A 27,433-nucleotide genomic window follows, 5' to 3' on the forward strand; every position below is an offset into this window, starting at 1 on the left:
CTAGCTGTGGCCTGGGAAAGCAGTCGAGGATGGCCTGAAGCCTTGGGATCCTGCACCCACGTGGGAGATCTGGAAGAAGCTCCTGGCTTTTTTTTTTTTCCCTAAGATTTATTTATTTTTATTGCAAAGTCAGAATTATACAGAGAGGAGGAGAGACAGAGAATATCTTCCGTCCGATGATTCACTCTCCAAGTGGCTGCAACGGCCGGTGCTGTGCTGATCCAAAGCAGGGAACCTGGAACCTCTTCTTTCAGGTCTCCCACACAGGTACAGGGTCCCAAGGCTTTGGGCCATCCTCGACTGCTTTCCCAGGCCACAAGCAGGGAGCTGGATGGGAAGTCGAGCTGCCGGGATTAGAACCGGCGCCCATATGGGATCCTGGCGCGTTCAGGGCGAGGACTTTAGCCGCTAGGCCACAGTGTCGGGCTTAGCTCCTGGCTTTTGATCGACTGAGTTCCGGTCGTTGTGGCCACTTGGGGAGTGAATCAGAGGACAGATGATCTTCCTCTCTGTATCTCCTCTCCTCTCTGTATATTTGACTATCCAATAAGAATAAAAATATCTTTTTTAAAAAAAGGGTATACACTTCTAGGGGATGGCACTGTGTTGCAATAAGTTGAGCTGAAATGCAGGCATCTCATACGGGTGCTGGTTCAAGGTCTGAAAAGAGCAGTTGTTCCTGGCTTCGTGCTGGCCCAGCCCAGCCAACAGGGCCAGGTGGGGAGTGAACCAGTGGATGGAGGATCTCTTGCTTGGCCTCTCCCTCAAACTGTGCTTTGCAAATCTTAAAGGGTTATGACATTTTTTTTTTTTTTTTTTTGCTGCCTTCAAAAAATGACACGATTAGCAGCTGATGCTGTGGTATAGTAGCCTAAGCCTCCACCTGTGGAGGCTGGCTGGTCTACTTCCAGTCCAGCTCCCTGCTTGTGGCCTGGAAAATCAGCAGAGAATGGCTCAAGGCTTTGGGCTCCTGCACCTACAGGAGACCTAGGAAAAACTGCTTCTGATTGACCCAGCACTGGCTGTTGTGGCTACATGGGAAATGACTAGCACATGGAAAGTCTCTGTTTCTCCTCTCTAACCTTGCCTTTCAAAATAAAAATAAATTAAAAAAACACAATTAATGAGTATATGACTTCAGAGAAGACAAAGCTCACTGCAGCTGGCATTCCATACGGAGATTTCTCCACAGAAAGGCTAAAACAGCAGTTGGCAACTTACAAATTGGAACAGGAGGGTGGAGCAGGAGTACAATCAGACAAAGGGATCAAAGACATCTGAGCATGGCTAAAAAAGCCCAAAATGCCAACTTTTCCAATAAGCCAGTATCTTTGTGAATGCATACGTTATAGTTTTCAGACATGCTTGCCATACCTAGCAGGTACCAGTGTCAACACAAACCACACAATACAATAAGAGGATCTTCAAATCAAGTTGGCAAGGTTCATCTATAAAGATGACTGAGTCATAGGTAAGTAAACCAAAAACAGAGAAAACGTTAAACTGTTAGTTAAAAAGTTCAAAAACCTCCAAAAGAGGTTCTGTTCCCAGGCTGGGTTCCCTGTTTACCCCAATACATGGTAGCTGATGTGAGGACCGAGGAAAACAATAGTCTAACATTATTTACAGATTCATCTTTGAAATTCAATGAATTAGGTACCATAGTTAATGTCAACGATTAGCCACCTTATCATGGGATATAGCACAGTGATCTGTAAGACAAAAAAGCAAACCTGAACCTTTTGAATAAATCTCAATAAAAATTCTTTTCAAGATTTAAAATAGCAATTGAAAACAAACCAAATCCAGAAACAAAGCCATGCTTTTTCCAGAATGGCTGCCTTTTTGCAATCTTATAATGATCAACTTAGATTTCTTTTCATAGTGCTATCATTTCTCAGTGTTCTTAGATTTTCTGGAAAAAAAGGAATATTTTAAAAGTATTTCCACTGCCTTTGTATAACCTTATTCATTATGATCAATTTCTAAAATGGACTTGCATACCTGTATTGATTTTAAAACACTCTGTCTGTTGTCCACCGGCCGCAGGTCTTTCGGAATGTAAAGCCGAACACTGCTGATGGCAGACAGGAGATGCACCAAAACTGGGACAACCTAGGAACAAAAGTTACATAATGAGGAGTCTGAAACTGCATACTTTCAAACTCTGCCATTTCCCAACGCTGGACCGTCCGATGCAGAAGCATTTCCATTATGGCAGGCATCAGAAGTAGATACAAACCACAGAGGAGTAGCCTGTTACTACTGAAGATTTTTAAAATACAAACCTGATTCTAAATAACAGGAAAATGACTGGCAAAAATAAAAGATCCCTCCAATACAGAATCCTAATTTTGTTTTTTACTTCTTCAGTATCTGGCTTTATTTATTTTTTTAACATATAATAGTGTGGTAGCACAACAAAAGACAGACTTCTATTAAACAGATTTAAATAGCCAAGAAAAGCTCATGTAAGTCTGGATGAGCTGGAATGATGAGGAAATACAGTATTTCAAGCAGAGAAAATAGCATTTACCGTTAAATACAATCCTGAAAACACACATCTTCAAAGCCTCTTCTACTTCCTTTAGTTACAAACACCCTACCCTCACCATCAAATGTGTCATTTACCTTCCTTTAATTATTCTTGATTTTGATGGACCAGTGGGATAAAATGAAACCAGGTTAGTATTTTCACAGATTACTCATCGGCATATTATTCTCACAGTTATTTTTTATATAAATCAAGGATCATTGACAAAACAACTGTCATTAGTTTAACAAATAAACTGTCTTACTGAATAAAAATGGTCCAGTATTTAAACAGGTTCTAGAGGAAAGCCAGTTTGAATTCAATCTTTAGCTACTGTGTGATCTGGGATAATCATCTACTATTCAAAATTGAAGTATTTATTTATTTTGGAAGTTAGAGTTACAGAGAAAGACAGAGACACAGAGAGATGTTCCATCAGATGCTGACTCCCCAGATGGCAGCACAGCTAACACTGGGCCAGCCAGAAGCCAGAAGCTAGGAGCCAGGAGTTTTGTCTAAATCTCCCATATGAGTAGCAGGGCCCAAGCATTTAAACCTTTTCCTGTTGATTTTCCAAGCCAATAGCAAGGAGCTGAATTGAAAGTGGAGTAGCCAAGGCACAAACAGCAGCATATATGGGATACTGGCATTGCAAGTGGTGGTCTTACCTGCTATGCCACAATGGTGACTTCAGTTTCCTCATCAATAAAAAGAAAATAAGTCTACTTCTCTTGCTCAACTATGAGAAATAAAGGAGGCAGTGTGTATAAAATACTTCTTAGTGCAAACAATACTTTATAAACTATAATTTTATTATAAATTGTTCAACAGAGGCCGGCATGGTGGCGAAGCAGGCTAAATAAATGCTCTGTGACAATGGCATCCCATAGAGGTGCCGGTTTGTGTCCCAGCTCCTCCACTGATCTAGCTCCCTTCGAATAGCCTGGGAAAGCAGTGGATGACAGCCCAAGAGCTGGAGTCCCTGCACCCATGTGGGAGACTCAGATGAATTCAACACGCACAGGGATCTGAGCGCTTCCTTCCAAACAAAATAAAACTATTCCGTAAAGATCTGATTCACAGGAAGACAGAAACTGTTCCATTTCTAAGGCTGAACCCCATCATAAACTTCAGGCAGCAAATGGTCAACTATCACATTAATTATAGGAAAGAGTTAAAGGCTGATCTAAAAATGTCTCCTTAAGTACAGAAAAGGGAGATCCCAAGACTTACCAAATTAGAACCATGAAGTTTTATAAATGAGAAGTTAAAGGTTTTAGAATGAGATGAATAGTTGGCATTAAATCACCAAATGCACTGAGATTTAAAAACATGTATAGACAGTTTTATTCGGCTTTCTAAACTGAGTTACTCCTAGAAAATGACTCAGAATTTAGGCTCATTATGCTATAACTTTGGTCTATGTTAAGTCCAAAAAATCAGGTGCAAGTGTTAAAAATTTGTTAGAACAACAGGAATACTTTTATCCTTCAGATCTGGAGATCTTTCCAAGTTGGTTATGAATTAGTTTCCCCCTCTAAACAAGTAGGCAAATTGGCAGATAAAAGATATCTCCAAGAAAAGTTTATGGAGGGGCTGGCATCACAGTGGAGTAGGCAAGGCCTGGGCCTGTGATATCCTATTTGGGTGCTACTGTGAATCCCACTGCTCCATTTCCTATCCAGCTTCCTGCTTATGACATGGGAAAACACTGGAAGAAAGTTCGAGCTCTTGGGACCCTGCCCCTGCGTGGGAGAGAAGGGTAAGGTGCTCTTGGGGACACCCAGATCCCACAATGATGTGCCTAGGGACCCATTCTGGCTCTGCTCTACACTGCAGCTTCCTGCCAATGCTAAGACCTGCACTAAGTAAGTTTCTGTCGCCAGGCTTCAGTCTGTCCCAGCCCTGACTACTGTGGGTGTGTGGGAAGTGAACCAGCAGATGGGAAACCTCTCTCCACCTTTTAAATAAATAAAATCTACTCAAAGTAGATGTGCACCAAAACAGATTTATATTTTCATCCCATTTGTCTAAGAATTTTTTTTTTTAAAGATTTATTTTATTTTCATTACAAAGTCAGATATACTGAGAGGAGGAGAGATAGAGAGGAAGTGGAGCTGCCGGGATTAGAACCAGCAGCCATATGAGATCAAGGCGAGGACCTTAGCCACTAGGCCACGCTGCTGAGCCATGTCTAAGAAATTTTTAAAGATTTATTCACTGTAACTTGAAAGTCAGAGTTATAGAAAGAGAGAGGGAAAGACAGAAAGACCATCTGCTGGCTCACTCATCAGTGGCCACAATAGCCAGAGCTTAGCTAGTCCAAAGCTGGGAGTCAGGAACTTCTTCCAGGTCAAATACAAGATCTATGTATTTCAAAGGCAGAGAGAGAGAAACAGGGAGAGATAAAGAGAAATTTACAGTTGTTTAATCTAATATTGGATGATTCTAGTGAGTTTCTTATGAAAATAAAACAGAAATTTTTTATTCAGACACTGCCCCAGCTACCCCTCACTGCTGGAGTCTCATTTAACTATAATAAGGTGGCTGTGATAAGAGGCAGTGCTCAGATACATTTGAAACTGACAAAGCAATAGTGACAAAATTGCAAGCAATCTTCAGAATACATCGTCTAAATTGAACGTAGGCTTATCACTACAGTTTAGAGCTGGATGTATGCACTCTTTCTACACACACTCCAAGCCTTCAAGAAAAATAAAAAGATATTTATGCCACCTGTTAAATGAGAAGCCACTTTCTAGTATTTAACACAAAGGTTGATAAAAGACTAAATCTGGCATTATATACACACACAGCCAGAGAAGGGAAAGATTGTAACAGGAAACCCACTTTCATCTGGTGTCTCATACAATGAAAGTCCGGTTCCAACTTTCTGAAAAGAGCAGACACAGTCATTGTACTTAAGAGGGGAGGTTTGTTCGTAACATCAACTACCTATGAACAATTTCCTCAGGATACTTGCCTCCCAAAATCAAGCAAAACACATACTCTGACTTAAGGGACACTTGCCCGTTTTTTGTTCTAAGGAGTCTAGAGGACTGCTTCACGCTCACGCACATGCTGCGTGATGTAATTCTTGTCTGAAAAAGCTCTTCTCTATCTGCAAGTTTGCTTAAATCACACCACTAGCTTTATAAAGGGTTCTTCATTAACCTGCCCTGGACAATCACAGGACACATTTTGATGTTCACCCAGTTATTACAACAAGTACAAAATGTTTCCCTGTTCAACTCTAACCACTTTGAAGTCACAGACCACACTAGCATATAAAATTCATGTTAATTCACCCCCCCCCCCAATTTCTTTGCTGGCATACACCGAAATAAAGGAAATAAAATAATACTCTAAGAGTGAGCGCATTTGCTCCAGGTTAAGCACAGGTTTCCCTGGAGAGGCTATTTACTGACATGATCCAAATCATGACCATCAAGATGGGAAAACTTCTCAGTAGCCACACATAAAACAGTTTCAGCAGTTAGGCTTAAGAAAACCCGGACTAACACAAACAGCAAACACATTTTACCTAAAGTATTAATGCCAGTTAAGTTAACAATGGCTGCTCAGATCATTTCTTAAAAAATAGCCTCTGCTTAATGTGAATGAGTACCATGACTTACAATCAACGTCTGCCATCAGAAAGAAAAAAGGTATGTGTCCACAAACAAGGCTTCAAAAAGTTCATGGGAAATAGGCGTTTTGAAACCAACCCTGGGGCCTGGTGTGGTAGCATAGCGGCTAAAGTCCTCGCCTTGAACGCGCCGGGATCCCATATGGGTGCTGTTTCTAATCCCAGCAGCTCCACTTCCCATTCACGTCCCTGCTTGTGAGGATGGCCCTTCAGACTCTGCACCTGGCTCCTGGCTTTGGATTGACTCAGTTCCAACCGTTGCGGTCACTTGGAGATTGAATCAATGAATGGAAAATTTTCCTTTCTTTCTCTCCTCTATGTATATCTACCTTTCCAATAAAAATAAACAAATCAATCCTGAATTGATTTATCAAAGCTTCTGATGCAAAAACAAACAAAACAAAAACAAACCAAACAACTCAAAAATATTATCCTGGTACTGGGACTAGCATTGTGATATAGCACATCAAGTGGCTGATATTCAACATGGTCTCAGTTTGAGTCCAGGCTTTTCTACTTCTGATCTAGATCTCTGCTAATGTACTCGGGAAAGAAAAAGAAAATGGCCCAAGTACTGGGGACCTGGCCACCTATTAGGGTGACTTCTGGCTTTGATCTTACCCAGACCTGCCTCTTCCAGGCATTTGGAAAGTGAACCCATAGACAGAAAAATCAACCTCACTATCTCCCCTCTCTCTGTAACTATGCTTTTCAATTAAAAATAAGGAAGTCTTAAAAAACACTGGGTAGGCATTATGGCACAGTGAGTAAAGCTGCCACTTTAATGTAAGCAACCCACACAGGAGCCAGTTTGTGTCCCAGCTGCTCTATTAATGGGGCCAAGGGTTTTGGCTAGCCACCCACATACGAGATTTGGATAAAGCTCCTGATTCCTGACTTCCACCTGAACTAGCAGCAGCCCTTCCTACCATCTGCAGAGAACTGACAGTTGAAAGATCTCTCTGTAACTGCCTTTCCAAATAAATGTCCAAATCTCTTTAAAAAACAAACCACTAAAGTAAAACATTGAACTTATTCTTTAATTCCATTTTCCACAACCTTTCTGAAATACCATCATATTGTTCATTTAAGCTGCAATTACATCTGCAATTGCAAACGTAAGTATGTTTTAGGTACAATGACTGTATGACAAATTGTAGGAGTTTTAGATTTACTCAAAGGCACGCAGGCAACTGGTAAAGTGTTTAAAAATACGGCCATACAAATTTGTATTGTTGGTAGCTTTGTGTAAAACTTGAATAATTAGGGGCGAGCAAGGTGGCATATCAGGATAATCCTCTTCTGTGGCACCGGCATTCCACATGGGGCACCGATTCTAAATCCTGGCTGCTCTGTTCCACTTCTGATCCAGCTCCCTTCTAGTGATCCCAGAAAAAGCAGTTGGTGAATGGCCCAAGTCCTGGAACCCTGCACTCACAAGGGAGACCTGGAGGAAGCTCCTGACTCCTGGCTTCAAGCAGCATAGCCTTGGCCAATTTGGCCACTAGGGGAAGGAACCACAGATAGAAGGTCTCTCTGTCTCCTTCTGTCTCTCTTTCTCTCTGCAACTCTTTCAGGTAAAAACAAATACATCTTAACGTTGAATAAATGTTTTTCATTTTTTATCCAACACCACTCAACTTACCATAATTTAATCAAAGACAACGATGTTGAAAGCTTAATTTCAGAAATAGGACAAGTGAGGTAATTAACACAATTCACAAAATATGTAAAATCTGAAGAGGAAATTAAAATACAAACCTGCATCTCTCCTTTCTCATCAGGCTTAGCTGGCTTTGCTGCCTCCGTAGCTGAATTTTTCAAGCTCTCTTTACTACAGCGCAGAAGCACTTCTACAACATACAAGGGGTCCAGCTCGCCAGAATTAGGCTAGAAAACACAAGAGCAAAGGTTCCATGTGTACAGGGTCTCCTCTCAGCACCTGGCATGACTTGCACATGCTGCAATAAATTTTTATGTTTCTAGTTGATAAAAGAAGGTTATTGCACAGCATCCTATAACATATTTCAAGATGTGACAAAACACTAATAACAATCTTTATGAATTCCAATATCATAGCATTGTCAGTATCAATTATGACATTACACTTTTTAAGTTCCTCATAACTATCTGATGATTTATTTAATATTATACTAAAATTAGAAAAAGGAAACTAAAAAATGATGAATAAAAGATGCTATATATTCATAATATCCTAATTAAACATAAAAAAAGACAGTTAAGTTTGTTTAATTAGTATGTTGGTGCTCCTATTACGTAGTCTCTGATCATCTTAAGTCTTTCAAATGGTAATTAAAACAGAATTTCTCCTTACTTATAAACAAAATATTTACATGGTCTCTTCTGTATAAAATAACTGAAAGCAAAGTTTCACTGATGGAATCAAGGCAAAGACCTAACTACTTATCTATCCATCTATCTATACAAATTAATTAGTTTATTTAACTAAATTAACTTAAATATATAAATTCTGGTATTTTGGCAATCTTTACATAGTTGATTAAGGCACAAAGGGTCAAGGGCTAGAGGAAAGTGGGTAAGACCATTGCTGCCACATTAATATATTTTTTTCTGTATGTGGGGTAAGGGAAGAGATAAAAGGAAAAACCACACCCAGCCTCCCACCCATCCCAGGTCCATGACGTGAGGCATGCTCCGAGGGTCCTGCTCATGCAGTTTTGATAGTTCAACAGTTCTGAACTGCTGCCAGTCTCGCCTCTCCAAGCACGATGAAACCTATTCAGAATCCACTGGCTGACACGGTCTCTTCATGGTTGGGGTTCTGGGATGAGCAGTTCAGTTGGAGGGATCCCCAGAGAAACTTCATTTTTGAGGTGATCCAAGACCTGATTTTTATGTGTGTTTACCAGTACAGGGTCCGGCATAGTCTATTGCCCCAATCAGCTTATGTACATGCTGGTGGTTGCAATTGCTGGGTCAGTTCTGTTTCCAACCCTGTCTTCCACTTGAACCAATGGTGTTGCAGTCCACCCGGATCCTGCCCACTATATACTCGGCCTTCATGTAAGCCAGAGAGAGCTGTAGCCTAGTCAGGATGACTCCCCATAATCCCCACCAGGCCTGCTCCCTACCCTGGTTCCCATGTATGTGTCGCAGACTTGTTCAGTCTATCCCACATCCTATTTAGCTCTCTTACATGTCAATGAGCATGTAATAGAGCACAGTTTATATTAAAAGCTGAAAATTTGTCAACAAACGACAGTGAATCCCTATCAACAATCAATTCCTGCACAAAACTATCAATTGTCTTTGAAAAGTCAAACATATTTTCAAACAAACCAGAAACACAAACAGTTATTTCAGATCACTAAGCTAGAATTTCCCATTTTTTATCACATAAGGAAAACTAAATACTCATTCTTATTTTACAAGAAGTTTCAGAACATTTCTTAAAAAGGAAAGATAAAGAACATTTTGGCTAGCTAAACTCTATCTGCAAATATTATGTACATAGTCATTATGAGATTAGTTTTATAAAGGCTGAACTAAATAAACAGGACCACCAACTCTTCATGAGCAGCCAATGATTTTAACTGGCATAGGGCCTACTGTATTAAGTTTTTCAAGGGGATAAAAGCTCACTGAGATACATGCGTTCCACAGTCTGAAAGAGTGAATTAACTTTAATTTCTTAGGAGATATGTTGAATGCATGGAAAAAAAAATTCTGTTGAGACATATAAAAAACCTTCAATGTATGTAAGTAATCTAGAACTCTTGCAGATGGATTTACCTCTAATCCTATGAATTTTATATGCAAAATTTAAACAAGTTTTAGCATATTTTTAACAGAAGTGACCTTAAAATTCAACTAAATCACACATACATAATTAGTTGTCTTCAAGCAACCAAAACCACTTACAACAGTATTATAGAAGTATGGTCGTGTTACCATACAAACACATCTGAAAGTTTTCTTACAACATTATGTGAAAATTTCCTGGGGCTGGCACTGTGGGCACTGTGGGCACTGTGGGCAAAGTGTCAACGTCTCCACAGTTTCCAGTTCTAGCTGCTCTACTTCTGATCAAGCTCTCTGTTAATTTCCTGGTTGGGCATTGGAGGATGGCCCAAGAGCTTAAATCACCATGGAACAGGTCCGGTTGAAGCTCCTGGCTCCTGGCTTTGGCCGGCCCAACTTTTGCAATTTTTGCCATGTCTGGAGTGAATCAGCAGACAATCTCTGCCTCACAATACAACTCTTTCAAAATAAAGCTTTAAAAAGAGAAATTTTTCTATTACAAACACTTCCTAAAATGTTATGAACTTCTCAGCTAACTTCTTCCAGTTCTATGGTCTAGAATGAAGATCTTTATTTTTATGCCGCCTGCTTTTTTTTTTTTTTTTTTTTGAGAGGTTCTCCATCTACTGGTTCATTCCCAAACGGCTAATCCAAAGCCAGCAGCCAAGAGCCAAAAGCTTCTTCCATGTAGGTGCAGGGCCCAAGGACTTGACTCATCCTCCACTTCTTTCCCAGACCATTAGCGGAGAGCTGGATAGGAAGTAAAGCAGCCAGGACATGTTCTGGCATCCACAAGGAATACTGGCCCTTGCAGATAGAGGATTAACCTGTTTTGCCACTGCTATAACCCCTAATGTCCTCTTTTACATGGGAGAAAGTAATTAACTATTGCAGCTTTTTGAAGATTTATTTATTTTGAAAGTCAGAGTTACAGAGAGAGATACACAGAGAAAGCAACCTTCCATCTCATGGTTCACTCCCCAGTTGGTCACAAAAGACCAGCACTGGACCAGGACAAACCTGGGAGCTTCATCCAGTTTTCTCCCTTGGTGGCAGTAGCCCAAACACTTGAGCCATCTTCTGCTGCTTTCTCAGGCCATTAGCAAAAAGTTAGATTGGGCCCAGCGGCGTCGTCTAGCAGCTAAAGTCCTTGCCTTGAACGCGCCAGGATCCCATATCGCCGGTTCTAATCCCGGCAGCTCCACTTCCCATCCAGCTCCCTGCTTGTGGCCTGGGAAAGCAAACACGGCCCGAAGCTTTGGGACCCTGCACCCGTGTGGGAGACCCAGAAGAGGTTCCTGGTTCCCAGCTTCGGACTGGCGCAGCACCGGCCGTTGCGGCTCACTTCGGGAGTGAATCATCGGACGGAAGATCTTCCTCTCTGTATATCTGACTTTGTAATAAAAATAAATAAATCTTAAAAAAAAAAAAAAAAAAGATCAGAAGTGGAGCAGCCAGGTTTAAAACCAGTGCCCATTTGGAATGCCAGTGGTAGGCAGCAGTTTCACCCACTATGCCATCACTGGCACCTCTGTCTTTCTAAGGACTGTCTTACCTTAAGCTCTTTTAGATTTTGTTAGCATCTTTTAATTTTTATCTCTTAATTATATGGTTGAACTTTTCCTAAATTTTCTTCATTTCTAAAACATGGCTAATTTCTTGGCTTACATTTAAGTTACAAAACTGAAACCATTTTAATAATTCAGAATTTGCAGAATGCAAAGAAACAAACATGACATGAATATTCACAATTACATTTTTACTTCTGTAAAATTTATCAAAATATTTCTTCAACAATGTTTATTTTCCCTTGGGAAAACTATTTCCCACATAAAGTGTGCAGAGTAGTATTCTGACCTAGATTCCCAAATTCGCTTTAAAAAATGTACTTCACATGAAACTGGCTCGTTTCACCACCAGTTTGAAGGAAAAGGTGAACATGTTACCGCTCTAGTCCTTAGCTCACCTTTACCTGAAAGGACTCCAATCTGTGTCCTGAGGCCTGCCCTTACCTGTCATTATTTCCTCCTGAAAATGTAAAACCTGAGACTGACCACAAGTATGGCAGTATGAGGAACTCCCCAAACCTGTTCTCCCATAAAACTAAGAGAAACTTATAAAAAAACCAACCATTTAAATCCTATTGGCGTGGTCCTAAATGTACATACCATATGAAGAAACATCCAGTCAAAAAAAAAAACAGAAAAGCAGCCAGTAGCTGGCAGGTATTCTGAGTCTGGTTAACGCCAAATATGTGTTAAATGTACCAATAGGCCAGCATAGTTGTTGTTTCTTGTTTTTCTTAATAGGTAAGTAAGGCAGGCAGGGAACTCCAGGCTGGGACACAGCACTCCAGCCCACAGTTGGGGGACTGGATTTTCAGGTTATCCTGGGCAAGCAGTCTGGAGATATACTGGAGTAGGAGTCACGAAGGGCATGTTTGATAGGGAAGGAGTAATTTCTGGGGTAGTCCATGGACCAGGCCACTGCACTAGTCAGTAGGTGACGAAGTTGAGATGCAGTGGTTTGGGGGGCAGGGGAGAGCACGAGAGGGCATATCTGGGTCAGGCCAAGGCATCCATCCATGTGGCAGACCTGGGCATCACCCACCACCTGCTGGTACTCCCAAAAGTTGGGGTTTGTAGTGCAAGTCTGGCTGGGCTAGAACACAGTAACTACGTATGAGTGTCGGAGTAGGGGGTGGGCTACATCAGGCTGGGCCACAGCACCAAACAGAATATGAGACAACTGGATCTGGGGGCAGATTCTGTAAACTTGTGGCCTCACCTCTGTGTGACTGCAGCACCTACCAGTTCATGTGGAGAGCTGGGGGTGGTGACAGGTTGAGGCAGGCTGGACCACAGAACTCATCTGACAGGAACACACGTGACACTCACAGGACTGACAATTGCAGGTCTAGGACTGGGATGAGGCCAGGTGTGGCCAGGCTGCAATACCCACTGGCACATGCAAGGACTAAGACTGAAGGCAGACCATGCCAAGCAGGGCCGCTAACCCTGCTGGCATACATGAAATCTGGGGCTGGGTGCAGGCCTGGTAGGAGAACATGGGGAACTCCCCTAATAAGCTGTAGTTCCCACTGGGAAGCACAAGAGCTGGCGCTTACGGTGGGCCAGGCCAGGGCTCAGTACCAGCTTGCCGGCACAAAAGCCAGAACAGAGTCAGGATAGGCCGGGTTGAACTGCAACACCTGTCAGTTCATGTGAGGGCTGGGCCAGGTTGAGCCGGGCTGGGCCAGGTTGAGCCAGGCTGAGCCAGGCCATAGCAAATGCTCATGAAAGCTGAGGGGGGGGGGGTGGGCAAGCCATCTCAGACTGGGCCACAGCACCTGCTAGTGCACACATGACTCAGGGCTGAGAATGAAACTAGTAGAAGAACTTGGAGGACTGCCTTGCTGGGCTGCTAATTCCACTGGTGATATCCAAGGACTGGGGGACAGGCAAGGCTGGACTAGGCTGTTGCACCCAGTGCTGTACACAAGAGCCAGAACAGGTGCAGGCGAGCTGAGCTAGGCCATAGTGCTTGTTGGCAAGTGCCAGGAATGGGTACAAGTCATGTTAGGCTTGACCACAGTACTCCCAGGCACAAGATCAGGGGCTGCAAAAACACCTGGCAGGGGAAATTGCTAGGCTGCACTGCAGTACTGTTGAGCACAAGAATCAGGGCATGGGCTAGGCCAAACAGGACAAAGTAGCAGTGCCTGTTGGAATATGTGAAGGTTGGGACTGAGGGCAGATCAGGCTGAGGTAAGCTGCAGTACCCATGAGTGTGCACGAGAGGCAGATGGGACACACGTCGGCTAGGGTAGGCTGCATCAGAGGCTGGCATGTGCAAGCTGGGGCTGGAGGCAGCCCTGGTCGAGTTTATTGGGTGAGGTGACACCGACTAGGTTATGGTACCTGCTGATATGGGTGTGGAATGGGTCTGTGGCGAGCTGGCTGGGCTGGGCCACAGCACCCACTGGTTTATATGAAATATGGGGCTGGGGCAGAACTAACTAGGCAGCTGAATTCAGCAGTATGTGCAATGGCTGATGTAGGTGACAGACTGTACTTGGCCCTGCACTGACTAGTATACACAAGAATCAAGTCTGAGGTCACCCCAGGCAAGGTCTCTTGGAGGATTCCCTGACTAAACCACTGAACTCAGACCCTGGCCAGAGGCAATATCTCAGGATGTATGGTCAGACCCTGGAGAGCATGTATCAGGACTGAGTCTCCTTAGTTACTAATGCCTATAAGGTGCACAGCATGACCAAATGCATGTGAAGGACAGGACAGCCAGTTTCTCTAGGCCAGCAGATTTCCACTGCCTCGTCAGAGGATGGAAAGCAGAAGAGACTGGACAATTCTCCAAACCAAGCTTTGCAACATATTCCTGGGTCTATGGATGCACTAAAGTGAACTTAACCAAAAGACCTTGAAAAGATTTTCTCAACTCTGGAAGAATGAAACCACAACTTCTCAGAACTATCAAAACCACTCCAGTAACATCCTTAGAATACTCTTCCCAAATCAGGGACTCTGACAGTATCATCAAATGACCATCCCCCATTCTTGAGTGTTTATATAGTTTGACAGCAAACAGAGGTGCCCTCCCGCTCCTCCACTGTGGACACAGAAGAAAAAAAATCTGAAATCTATGCCCCAATCCACTTTCCTCCACATCTGAACCTTCCTACACTGATAGTGGCTCACACGGGTATGCATGCCTCTCGACTATGTAAACAATATTAAAAAGAAATTTTGTAAAAAGCATAACTAATAAATTTGAAGCAAATGAGGTTAACAGTGACAATACTAAAATGTTGCATAAATTATTACCAACACAGATGGTAATTTATCAAAATAGCTGTAATGAAATATCCTTAACAAGTTTCTGAGTGGGATCAATCAATTATCATCAATCAAAACATTACTGCACTCCACAACAGCTTCAATACCATAGTTCATGAACATGTATGAGGAATAACTTCTGATCAGAAAGCTTGATTCCAAACAGCGCCAAAAATATATGAAGAAACTGATCTCGAAAACATCACAGATATAATATGCAAGCCACATACTTTAAAGATTCACTAAGCACCAAGACAGAAAACGTCTTGTCCGTGATAAACGATTTGCAGATTAAAGAGTTGATGCGTCCTGGCTGCTTCCTAGGGTGAGAGATCAGAGCTGGAACCTGAACCCAGGCATTCTGATATGTCCCAAGGGGTGTCTTAACCACTATGCCAAAATGTTTACTCTGTTAACAACTAAAGACAATCATTGTGAATTTTATTTGGAGACAATTTCTTAAAAATACTGTCTTAATTGTCTTTATTACCTCACTATGAACAAAAAAGAGAGGAAAAAAAAAGAAAATTCACCATATCAGCTAATTTCTTCCAGTTTCCAATGCCTAATTAAAAACTCTTTTGCCCTGGTGTGGAAGCTCAGAGGCTAAAGTCCTCGCCTTGCATACGCCCGGGACCCCATACGGGCGCTGGTTTGTGACCCAGCTGCTCCACTTTCCATTCAGCTCCCTGTTTGTGGCCCAGGAAAGCATGGGACTTTGCATCCATGTGCGAGACCACCAAGAAGCTCCAGGCTGCTGCCTTCAGATGCACTTAGTTCCAGCCATTAAGGCCACTTGGGGAGTGAAGCAGTGGACGGAAGATCCTCCTCTCTGTTCCTCCTTCTCTCTGAAAAATCTGCCTTTCCCAGGGATACTATGCCACAGCATCAAAGGCAAAGGCTGAGACAGGTGAAAGGCTAAGCCAAATGGGTCAGAGCACCCAGTGGCACGCGTGCAGTGTAGGGCTGGGAATAGAGTCAGTTGGGGAGCTGTGAGAGAACACCTTTGCTGGGTTGGGATTCCCATGGGAGGGTGTGGGGGCTGGAGTGGGGACTGCATTCTGGTCTAGATATGGCTGCTATCTCCCTAGGCACAAACGTAGACTGGGGCTCGGTGCACCAAACTGGGCTAGACGCCTTCACCATCTGGCGCTCTGGAGAACCTGGGTAGATGTAGGACGGACTACGCTGGGTCGCTGCCCCCCACTGAGTCATGTGTGAGCAGTGTCTGGGTATGGACAAGCCTTGGCTGGGTCAAACAGCCAACACCAAGAACTGGAATGAAGGCCAGCAATAAGGGATGACCCATGAAACCACCAGTACGTGCAAGACATGTCATAGGGGGAGAGGTTCTGAAGGAGGAGCTTGGGAAACTTCTCTGTCGGAGCACAGCCCCTGCAGGTGAGCACAAGAACCATGATATGCAGCAAACCAGACCAGGCCAGAGGAAGATACCCACCATCATACATATGGCATGGGGGGGGGAACAGACCCGTTCACATCAACCGCTGGCAAATCCGAGCACCAGCAAAGAGTGTGGGTCAGGCCAGTTTCGGTCGCAACACATACCAGTGCACATTAAGGAATGCCAAGATGAGGTGAGCCGTACCATATGTGGTTGCAGCACCCAAACAGCACATGTGAGAACCGGGAGGGAGGAGGCAAAGCTGGCAGGGGAAGGTGGGCTCCCCTGCTGGACAACCACTCCCACTGGAGAACACGGGTTGGGATGGGAGCAGACCAGACCAGGCAGGGCTGCAACACCTGTGGGCTTCATGTGAGCTAGATTGGGGAAGGGTCAGAATGGGCTAACTGACCCAACTGGTGCAAGCAAAAATTAGAGAGGGTGAGAGTTGGCGGGGCTTTGCCACATCATTAGATGGCAGAGGCTGGCACCGAGAGCAAATTCTGTTATGTTAAATGCCAGAACCACCTGGAGATTGCATAATCCAGAAGTTGGAATGGCCTAGTAGGGAGATAGGGGGCACCTCCCTCGTGGGTAACTACTCCCACTGGAGAGCATGAAAACCAGGATAAGGGCAGGGGTGGCAAGACAGAAAGGCACCTGCCAGTATGTGTGTGGGCTGGATAGTAGGTTGGTTGGGTTGAACTAGGCTTCAATGCCCATTGACAAGTACCAGAGCTAAATGGGATGTGGGACAGACTGAACAAGCCTGCGGTACATACTGGTATGCATGGGAACCAGGGAAGAGAGCAGGCCTGGTGGGGATTATGGGGAGTCACCCCAACTAGGCTGCAGCTCCTATCGGTTTGCGTGAGGACCAAGTATGAAGTGGGTAGGATTGAGCTGGACTACAACACCCATTGGTTCAAGTGGATGGCAGGGCTGGAAACAGAACTGACCCAGCAATTGCAACCACCAGCATGTACATAAACTGATTGGGGCAACGGACTGTGCCGGACCCTGTACTGGCAAATTCACACAAGAATCAGGTTTGGGATCATCTCAGATGAAGTTTCTTTGGAGATCCCTCCAACTGAACTGCTGATCTCAGAACCCTCAACGATGAAGAGACTGTGTCAGCCAGTGGATTCTGAGTAGGTTTCATCGTGCTTGGAGAGGCGAGACTGGCAGCAATTCAGACCTGTTGAACTATCAAAACTGCTTGAGCAGGACCCTCGGAGCGTGCCTCACATCGGGGACCTGGGATGGGTGGGAGGCTGGATGGGGCTTTTCCCTGTTTCTTCCCTGACCCCACGTATAGGGAAAAAAATGATATTACTGTGGAAACAATGGTCTTACCCACTTTCCAGCAGCCCTTGACCCTTTGTACCCTAATCAACTAAGTAAGATCATTTAAAAAAAGTAAAGAAATTATTGGAAAAAAAAAATCTGCCTTTCCAATAAAAATAAATCTTTTTAAAAAAACCAAAAACTGTGAGCTTCCAAGTCAGAAGCTAAGAGTAAAATTATTAAAAACAACAAAACAGAAACTGATAAACTCAAACAAAAAAGCAAATTACCATGAATTCAAAACCTTTTGCTGTTGTCTAGAAGATAATCATATTATTCAAACAGCAAACTGTACAATTACTCAGAATTTATCATCAATCCTCTTTAAAGTAATTTCTATTTAGACAAATTTCATTAGTCTGAAGAAATATTTCAGTAAAAATCTACATACAATTCTGCATTAATGAGGACGGGTTACCTTAACATTTGATTTTTTTGAGAAATTCACCACTACTCCCCAGCCGAAGTCATCACCTTCATTTTTCACCTAAAAATAAAGTGATAATAATTCTGTAGAAATAAATCAACAGTAAATTATACTGGTTTCTATGACAGCAATAGAAATCTCTAGAGCAACCGGCAACTAAAAACAGCACAGTGTATTTATTCTAAGAAAGTCTTTTTTTTTTTTAATCTACTGAACTCATCCATGGCTTAAAACTGTCTTCATTTTGACAGCATTTCATAACTCAAAATACACCATACGTTAATTCCAAGCTATTTCAACTTGTACCCCTCAAATGAAAGTCAGTGGTGATTAAAGCACACATTCAAATAAGCTACTAAATCAGTGTCATCTAAAACAAGGAAAAATAATACAATGAACATAAACTGCTCTAGCTAAAAAGCTAAGAAGAGAATCACCATCTTAATTCAAAATATTTTTAAAGATTCAAAATCATATAAAGAAACAATGGCACACCTTTACCAAACGACCTGGTTGTAGAAACGGTAAACAGTATTTTGGTTTATGAATATATTCTTCAATTTCTTTGCCCAGTTTGGCAAGCTGCTGTCTAATCTTGTAATAGATGACAACATTTTCTTCATTGGGTATTACTATTTTATTATACTGTTCTTCTGAATTCTTTACCTCTGCAAACAAAGCAGATGAATGACTTAAAAAAATTACACTTTTTTCATAAACTGTATCCAAGAAAAATACATTTTTTGTTCTAATACAACTCCATGCAAAAACATTAAATTTCCACAGATTATAAGTATATAGGAAAAGCTTCTTTGTAGATGACCATCAGAAAAGTTGTCCAGTTTCCTTTCTCCATTAAATGTTTTTTTTTTTCTGCCTCTTCCTGTAACTCTGCAATTCAACGTAAAGCTTCAAAATGTGTCAACTGGCAACCTAGTTAGTTAATTCTGTCCTTTGGGAATTCAATTCAGACATTCCAAGTGGGTGGAATTCAACTATGTGAGCTATCTCATGTTGCCTCTCAGGTCTGTGCTAGCGACTCAGTACTTTTTCAAACCCATGTCTAACTCCACAGCACTATTCAGAGACAGTGCTGTTAATTATTACACAATCTATTGTACTGTAAAACAAAGATTAATTCTAGTCTTCTAAGGACAATATTATATTTAAGGATGTAAAAACAATACCAGGTCTCTTGAAACAGTTCTAATAGTAATAATAATAAAAGGAAGTATTATCCCTCCACATTTCACACAGTTTCACAATATTGGAAAAACAGGCCTTGCTCCTTTCAAAGCAGAGGCACACATGCAGGAATAACTCCACTGCAAGAGCTACAAGTGAAGGGAAACAACAGCAGGGAGCATACTTTATGTGGCCTGACAGCCTTTAAAACGCAAGTCAGAACTACAATCGGAAAAAAGAGTTGAAGTTTGAGAAGAGAGGATACGAGCTGGAGAAAGGGAGATAATGTTGGAAGCTCTGAGGTGTTACATAGTCGGACTTCAGTTACAAGTAAGAAAAAGGTTTTAAACAGGAAAACACTTCTGTCTGCCACACCCTTGGAACATTTCCTATGTAACTACAAATAGTATGTTCAGAAATTAATTTACTGATTGTCAAAGTACATAAGGAGGGAAAGGGGAAAACAACAGGTATATCAATACACACATACGCAACTCGGCTTTCTCCTGGCTGTTCAGTCTCCAAACCAGTCTAACTGCTGGCTAGGTGTGTATGTATAAACATCCTGCTCATGCATGACTGAGTGCTAACTGAGCAAGAGGAGGATTTCAATCATTAGTTTTTTAATTATTAAACTAGGTTTTAATCAAATATCTGCTTCAATGAAGGCATCTGATAATTTCTGTATCAGGTAAATAATGATTTTCCTTCTTTAGTACTAGCTTGCCCTCAATGTCTCCTTAATTCAGGTTCTAAATAAACTAATTTTATTTTTTATATACAATTTTTACTAGAATATTTATAGCTACTATAGAAAGTGTTCTTGAGGCAAGCATTGTGGTCCAGTCCAGCCAGCCAAGCTCCATGGGACACTCATTCCTGCATAAGCACTGTTTTACTGGCAATTGTTCCACTTACAATCCAGCTTCCTACCGAGGCATCTGGGAGAACAACTGAAGACAGTCAAGGTACCTGCGTTCTGTCAATCATGTTGGAGACCTGGATGCACGTCCAGCCTCTTTACCTCTCCACGGACCAGCCCGGCCCCGCTGCAGTCATTTGAGGATGGCAGATATCTGTCTCTCCCTTTTCCTGGCTACCTCTGCTTTTCAAAAAGAAAAACTTAAAAAACAAAAAAGCCCATGTTTTCATACTTCTCTCTCATGGTCCTTCTTTTATATTAGAGAAGTTATTACATCCATTCTTATCACTTCACTAAAAAAGGATGCTCAAGGGCCAGCATCGTAGTATAGCCAGCTGCAGGGTTTCCACCTGCAACTGATCAGGTCCTGGTTGATCCACTTCTAATTCAGCTCCCTAATAATGGCCTGGGAAAAGCAAGGGAAGACAGCTAAGGTACATGGGTTCCACCACTCACGTGGGAGAACCTGGTGAAGCTTCTGGTTTCAGTGTGGCTCAGCCCTGAATGATGCAGCTACAAGGGAGTCAACCAATCTCTCCCTCCTTCTCTGATACTCATAAAAAATAAACATGAAATGAAACAACAAAAAAGTACATGGACAATTTGTCTTTCCATCTCTCTGACTCTCAAATAAATCATAAAAATAAAACAACAAAAAAGTATAATCCATGCTGTAACAAAAACACGGTTTTGTAGCAGGGCCTAATCTTCTGAGTTTTGCCATTAATCAAATGTATAATCTTATGATACTGACTTTAGGGCCCAGCACGATGGCTCAGTGGCTGAATGCTCCACTTCCAAGTGCCAAGTCCCCACATGGGCACCAGTTCATGTCTCGGCTGCTCCACTTTCTATCTAGCTTTGGGACCTGGCACCTGCGTAGGAGACCCAGAAGAAGAAAGATCTTTCTCTGTTTCTCCTTCTCTTTGTAAATCTGCTTTTCCAATGAAAATTTAAAATGTTAAAAAGAAAAAAATCCTGACTTTAACTTCATTATGCCATACTTTTTCCTTTAAGAATTATTTACTTTCATTGCAAAGGTAAATTTACAGAGAAAGATTTTCCATCCGCTGGTTCACTCCAGGAAACACCCGGATTTGAGCCAATCCAAAGCCAGGAGCCAGGAACCTCTTCTGGTCCTCCCATGTAGGTGTAGGATCCCAAGGCATTGGGCCATCCTCAACTGCCTTTCCAGGCCACAAGCAGGGAGCTGGATTGGAAGTGAAGTAGTTGGGACATGAACCAGTGCCCACATGGGCTGTCAGATTTACAGACAGAGGATTAGTCAGTTGAACCATCACATCAGCCCCCTACCCTCATTATTTTTTTTTTTAGAGATTCAACTTGCATAGATCATTTAAGCCTTTTTCATTCCTTTAAGTCACATTATTATATTTAATTTTGGTTACATAATGAGTTGTCAATATATGTATGGCTTCATTCTCTAAACAAATAAGCTGAGCTTATCACTAGCCAGGAGCCAGGAGACCCCTCGGGATCTCCCATGCAAGTGCAGGACCCAAGGACTTGAGCCATACTCAACAGCCTTTCCAGGTTACCATCAGCAAGCTTGATGGAAAATGGAAGAGTAGGAACATGAACCAGTGCCCATTCAGGATGCACAGATTTAACCTATTACTCAAGGCACAGACCTAGACTTTTTTTTTTTAATATTTATTTTCATTGGAAAGGCAGATTTATAGAGAAGAGACAGAAAAAGATCCACTGCCCCACTCCCCAAATGGTAATGGTTCTAGCAGCTAGAGCTGAGGCAATCCAAAGCCAGGAGCCAGGAGCTTCTAAGCCTCCCACACAGATGCAGGGGCCCAAGACATTGGGCCTTCCTCTAGTGCTTTCATAGGCCACAAACAGGAAGCTGGATAGGATGTGGAGCAGCCGGGATAAGACCCAGCGTCCATATGGGATGCCACACTTGGAAGTGGAGCATTAGTCAATTGAGCCATCATGCTGGTCCCACGACCCCAGAATTTTTAAAGCTAGAATCAGGGTTTGGCACTATGGCATAGTAGGTAAAACCGCTTCCTTTAATGCTGGTATCCTGTGTGGATGCCAGCTTGTGCCTCAGTTGCTCCACTTCAATCCAGCTCCCTGTTAATGGCCTACAAAAGGCAGCAGAGACTTGCCCAAATACTTGCGTCCCTTCTACCCACGTGAGATCTGGACTAAGGTCCTGGCTCCTGGCTTCAGCTTTGCCCCATCCTGGCCAATGAGGCCATCTAGTGAGGGAGTCAGTGCACAATCAAATTTTAAAAAAATAAAGTAAAAAACTAGGATCAATGAATGAGCCAGTGAGTGGAAAGCGCTTAACACAGAGGCTAAATGTCTAACAAATGATATCAAAATATTAAAGAACTGCACATCTGATTTTTAAAAAAGCATACAAATGAGAAAGAAACTGCAAATCTGTATAGAGTGTTAATGCTGGCTGTGCAACTCTGAAATTATGATTTTTCTTTCTTTTTGACATTTTTTTACAACTACTATATACTATTAAATGAGATTTACCCAAACCAATAGTTCAAATCTTTGCCGTTATCTTAGCACTTTGTATTTTCAGAGGTGAACAGATAGAGAATATTGGTTCATTACCAAATGCCTACAAATGGTCAGAACTGGGCCCAGCCAAAGATCTGAGGAAGGAACTCACTCCAGGTCTCCCTATAAGGATTCAACTATCTGAGTTATCACCAGTGTCCTGCCAGGGTCTACAGTAGCAGCAATCTGGAAACAGGAGGGGAGTCAGCTCTTGAATTCAGGTACCCCATCAGGTTTTTGCATCATAACAGGCAAACACCTGCTCTCCCCTCCCTCATTCTCTTATTCAGCTACATATTATAATCAGCCATAATTCCCTTTAAAGAATCAATGCACAGGGCCCAGCACCGTGGCCTAGTGGCTAAAGTCCTCGCCTTGAAAGCCGCAGGATCCCATATGGGCGCCGGTTCTAATCCCGGCAGCTCCACTTCCCATCCAGCTCCTTGCTTGTGGCATGGGAAAGCAGTTGAGGACATCCCAGAGCACTGGGACCCTGCACCTGCATGGGAGACCTGGAAGAAGTTCCTTGCTCCTGGCTTCGGATCGGCATAGCACTGGCCGTTGCGCTCACTTGGGGAGTGAATCATCGGATGGAAGATCTTCCTCTCTGTCTCTCCTCCTCTCTGTATATCTGATTTTGTAATGAAAATAAATAAATCTTAAAAAAAAAAAAAAAAAAGAATCAATGCACAATTCTAGCCTGTAGTTACCAAAGAAGACCTTTTGGACTTAGAAAGCCTTAAGCTGGTATCAGAAGCTGGGAATCCTTAAAAAGTCGGACTTCTAAATCCAGTGCAAGCATGGCATTACTTTGAAAATTCCTAAGTTTATGCTATGGTAGTTTTTTGTAATGAAAAGTAGCAAAAGGTAAAGATAAATAAATACAAGCTTCTTATAAGTCAAACTCTAATACACTAGGGTTTTTAAATATCATTATTCAGAGATATGAGTTATCATGTGTTATTTTATGTCAGAAATAATAGTGAGTTTGGAGCAATTACAGCAACGTGTCCTTCTAGGGTTTTCTTACCTTCACTTTGAAACGGTCTAGTTAGTTATAATGTATTCCTTAATGTAAGGAGAAAAATATGGCTTCACAGAAAAAAGCAACAACCAAGGCAGCCAATAATGTTGTAATGGTCTATTGAGCCTGCTAGTTAAACTGGGTTCTGCTATAGTAAGTTTATACTTACTTTCTTTTTTTTTTTTTAGCTCCACTCAGGTGTCTTCTTGAATGAATTTTTGTATTTTTTTTAATACATTTTATTATTGTTATTATTTTATGATACAGTTTCATATTCCCTTATCCCCTCCCCAATTCCCTCCCTATACTTACTTTCTACCACTCCTGGAATTGCTCTATAATGCTGAAACTGGTAAAATGATTTTTCCAACATGTACTCAGGATTAATTTCTTCTACACGTAGTAAATTCAAAACCATGTTGTATGTCAAATGGAAAGCACTATTTAGAGGATCAGCCGAGCCCTAAGAAAGAAAAAAAAAGTGAAATTTGCTGGTAGTTGAAGTAAATTTACATAAATATTTTTAACCTATCATGACACTTATTTACTTAGTCATTGTTAGGAAATAGTACAGAAATGTATTAGTTCTCACTTTTAGCTAGCCAAAATGAAGATAAAATAGTTCATCTTAGGGTAAGGGGATACCAAATCACAGTACAACAGGAGTTAAAATAGCTTGCCCAAACATGTCCCTGTCTTCCTAGCGTGATACGACTGCCTTTTCTTTTGAAGATTTATTTATTTCAAAGGCAGTGTTATAGAGAGGGAGTGAAAAGAAGACACAGCAGAGGCAGGGTGGAGAGAGGGACAGGAAGAGATGGACCCATTAATTTCTGTATCTTCCACCTTCTGGCTCACTACCCAAATGGCTACAAAGGCCAGGGGTGCGGCCAGGACAATGCCAGGAGCTTCATCCAAATCTTCCTTGTGGACACAGAGGCCTAAGGACGTGGTCCATTTTCTGCTGCTTACTCAGATTCATTAAGAGCAGGTGGTTTGGAAGTGAGGCATTCAGGATTTGAACTGGTGCTAGGATACAGAAGAGGCCAAAATAAACAATGGTGTTCTCTCTGGAGCTTCTCATTCCTTAGTCAGAGGTCCTGTTGATCACCTATCAGGTAAGTAGGCTACAAGATATCAATATTTGACTTAATCACACTGTTCGACCTTCCTAAGCCCAGGAAATTCACTCGCTTTGTAGAAGAGACTTGAACCGACACAGTTAACTTCCATGTCGGGGGCTGAAGAATCTTTCTGCAGCTTCTAGTGAAGGTCCAAAAGCTCAGTCACCTTCAGGAGCTGCTTTCCAACTGTTGGGCTCATCTTCTCATCGACCATCAGAATGACGATTCCTCTATCATCCATGCCCCGCCTCCCAGCACGACCAGACATCTGGATGTATTCACCGGAGGAAATCTGAAAAAAACACAAAGTGCAGAGTTTAGGAGAAAATTTGGCGAAAAACATATCCTTATGTTTCAGGGAAAAAAAATCACAAATAAAATTAGGTCATCCCAAGAGAGAGAACATGATGGAAAAAAAACATGAACTTTAAGATTTTCAAAACTAGAAAAATGCCAAACACTTCAAATAACTTTGAAAACTCAAATTTTGCTTCAAAATTATTTAATTTTAACATTAAACCAGTTACTGTTAATCCACACTTTCAAATATGCCACAGCTACTGAGAAAGACTGGTTACTACCATTTGAGCTGGATTTGCTGAAAAACAGTAAAGCATAAGAAAGGAAACAGCTGTGCCTGGCGCAGTGCCCTGGCTGTTGAGATCCTGGCCTTGCATGTGCCAGGGTCCCACATGGGCACTGGTTCTAATCCCAGTGGCCCCGCTTCCTATCCAGCTCCCTGCTCGTGGCCTGGGGAAGCAGTCAGGGACAGGCCAAAGACTTGCGACACTGCAAACATGTGGGAGACCTGGATGAGGCTCCAGGCTCCAGATCAACTCAGCTCTGGCTGTTGTAGCAGCTTGGGAAGTGAATCACCGGAAGAGGGATCTTCCTCTCTGTCTCTCCTCCTCTCTGTATATCTGACTTTCCAATAAAAAAATAAAATGAATCTAAAAAAAAAAAAAAAAAAAAAAAGCAAACAGCTACCCAAACTCAACCAAATATCAGAAAGATTAATTTAAACCACGTTTTACAATGGGTAAGGTTTTCTTGTAGTTCCTGTTTTACTTTTTACCTGTGCAAAGTGTTTAGACTGATTTTTTTGAAAGATTTGTTTTTATTTTTATTGGAAAGTCATTCATAAGAGAGGAGGAGAGACAGAGAAGAAAGATCTTCTGTCCATTGATTCACTCCCCAAGTCATCACCACGGCTGGAGCTGCGCCAATTCAAAGCCAGGAGCTCTTCCCGATCTTCCATGTAGGTGCAGAGTCCCAAGGCTTTGGGCCACCCTCAACTGCTTTCCCAGGCCACAAGCAGGGAGCTGGATGGGAAGTGGGGCAGCTGGGATTAGAATCAGCACCCATATGGGATCCCGGCGTGTGCAAGGCAAGGACTGTTGCTGCTAAGTTACTGTGCCAAGCCCTACATTGATTTTAAAAATAAAAAACCGAGAATAAACCGTAACTAAAAAAAAAAAAAAAACACTCGGGCCCAGCACCGTGGCCTAGTGGCTAAAGTCCTAGCCCTGAATGCACCGGGATCCCATATGGGCGCCGGTTCTAATCCCTGCAGCTCCACTTCCCATCCAGTTCCCTGCTTGTAGCCTGGGAAAGCAGTAGAGGACATCCCAGAGCATTGGGACCCTGCACCTGTGTGGGAGACCCGGAAGGAAGTTCCTGGCTCCTGGATTTGGATCGGCGCAGTACCGGCTGTTGCTCTCACTTGGGGAGTGAATCATCAGATGGAAGATCTTCCTCTCTGTCTCTCCTCCTTTATGTATATCTGACTTTCCAATAAAAATAAATAAATCTTACCAAAAAAAAAAAAAAAAAACTTAAGAATATTACGCTGCAAGAAGGCATACTACTGAGGGAATCAAAAACAGATGGAAGGCAGACAGGCGCCATGGCGCAGCAACCTAAGCCTCCACATGTGGGTGTCAACATCACATATATGTACCAGTTTGTGATCCGTCTTCTCTTTGGATCCAGCTCCTTGTTAATGGCCTTGGAAAGCAGCAAAAGAGGGTTCAGGTCCTCAGGCCCCTGTACCCATATGGAAGACATGGAAGAACCTCTGGGCTTTGCAGCAGCTCAGCTCCAGCTGCTGCGGCCATCTGGGGAATGACCCAGCAGATGGAAGATTTCTGTCTCTGTATAACTCTGCCTTTCAAAAAAAGGGGCAAAAAACAAAAACATATTGGACAAGCACAGACCAATCAATACATTAGAATGAAAGTGAGCCTTACATAGTACGACATTTGAAAAGGCAGTAATCCTACAGCATCATTACTTCTGCAACAGTTCCTAATTTTGTAATCATGACCTTGAATTACATAAAAGTAAGTTGCTTTCTAAAATTCAGTCATTTATTTACTCCTTCTGGTTTTTGTTGTTGTTGTTTTGTTTGAAAGACAGATTTACAGAGAGGAGGGGAGACAGAAAGATCTTCCATCTGCTGGTTAGCTCCCCAAATGGCTGATCAGAAGCCAGGAGGACCTTCTACTGGGTTTCGTAGTAGCTGCAGGGTCCCAAGGCGTTGCTTCATCCTCCACAGCTTTCCTCGGCCGTAGGCAGGGAGCTGCTTGGGACACGAATGGGCATCCAGTGGGAGCCGGT

The 27,433-nt window shown here is 42.5% G+C and overlaps 1 protein-coding gene across 1 annotated transcript in view; it reads right to left on the reverse strand.

Annotated features, from left to right (window-relative positions):
* Positions 1 to 27,433, reverse strand: part of MTREX (Mtr4 exosome RNA helicase) — a 77,010-nt gene that overhangs the window by 22,729 nt on the left and 26,848 nt on the right. The window contains exons 15-20 of the mRNA XM_058680202.1: positions 24,981 to 25,106; positions 24,003 to 24,153; positions 18,499 to 18,671; positions 17,995 to 18,063; positions 7,944 to 8,072; positions 2,005 to 2,115 (exon numbers count right to left, since the gene is read on the reverse strand). Coding sequence (XP_058536185.1) covers positions 2,005 to 2,115; positions 7,944 to 8,072; positions 17,995 to 18,063; positions 18,499 to 18,671; positions 24,003 to 24,153; positions 24,981 to 25,106 — 759 coding nt within the window. The remainder of the gene's footprint in view (positions 1 to 2,004; positions 2,116 to 7,943; positions 8,073 to 17,994; positions 18,064 to 18,498; positions 18,672 to 24,002; positions 24,154 to 24,980; positions 25,107 to 27,433) is intronic.

This window comes from Ochotona princeps, chromosome 23 (genome assembly GCF_030435755.1).
Source record: "Ochotona princeps isolate mOchPri1 chromosome 23, mOchPri1.hap1, whole genome shotgun sequence".
Lineage (NCBI taxonomy): Eukaryota > Metazoa > Chordata > Mammalia > Lagomorpha > Ochotonidae > Ochotona > Ochotona princeps.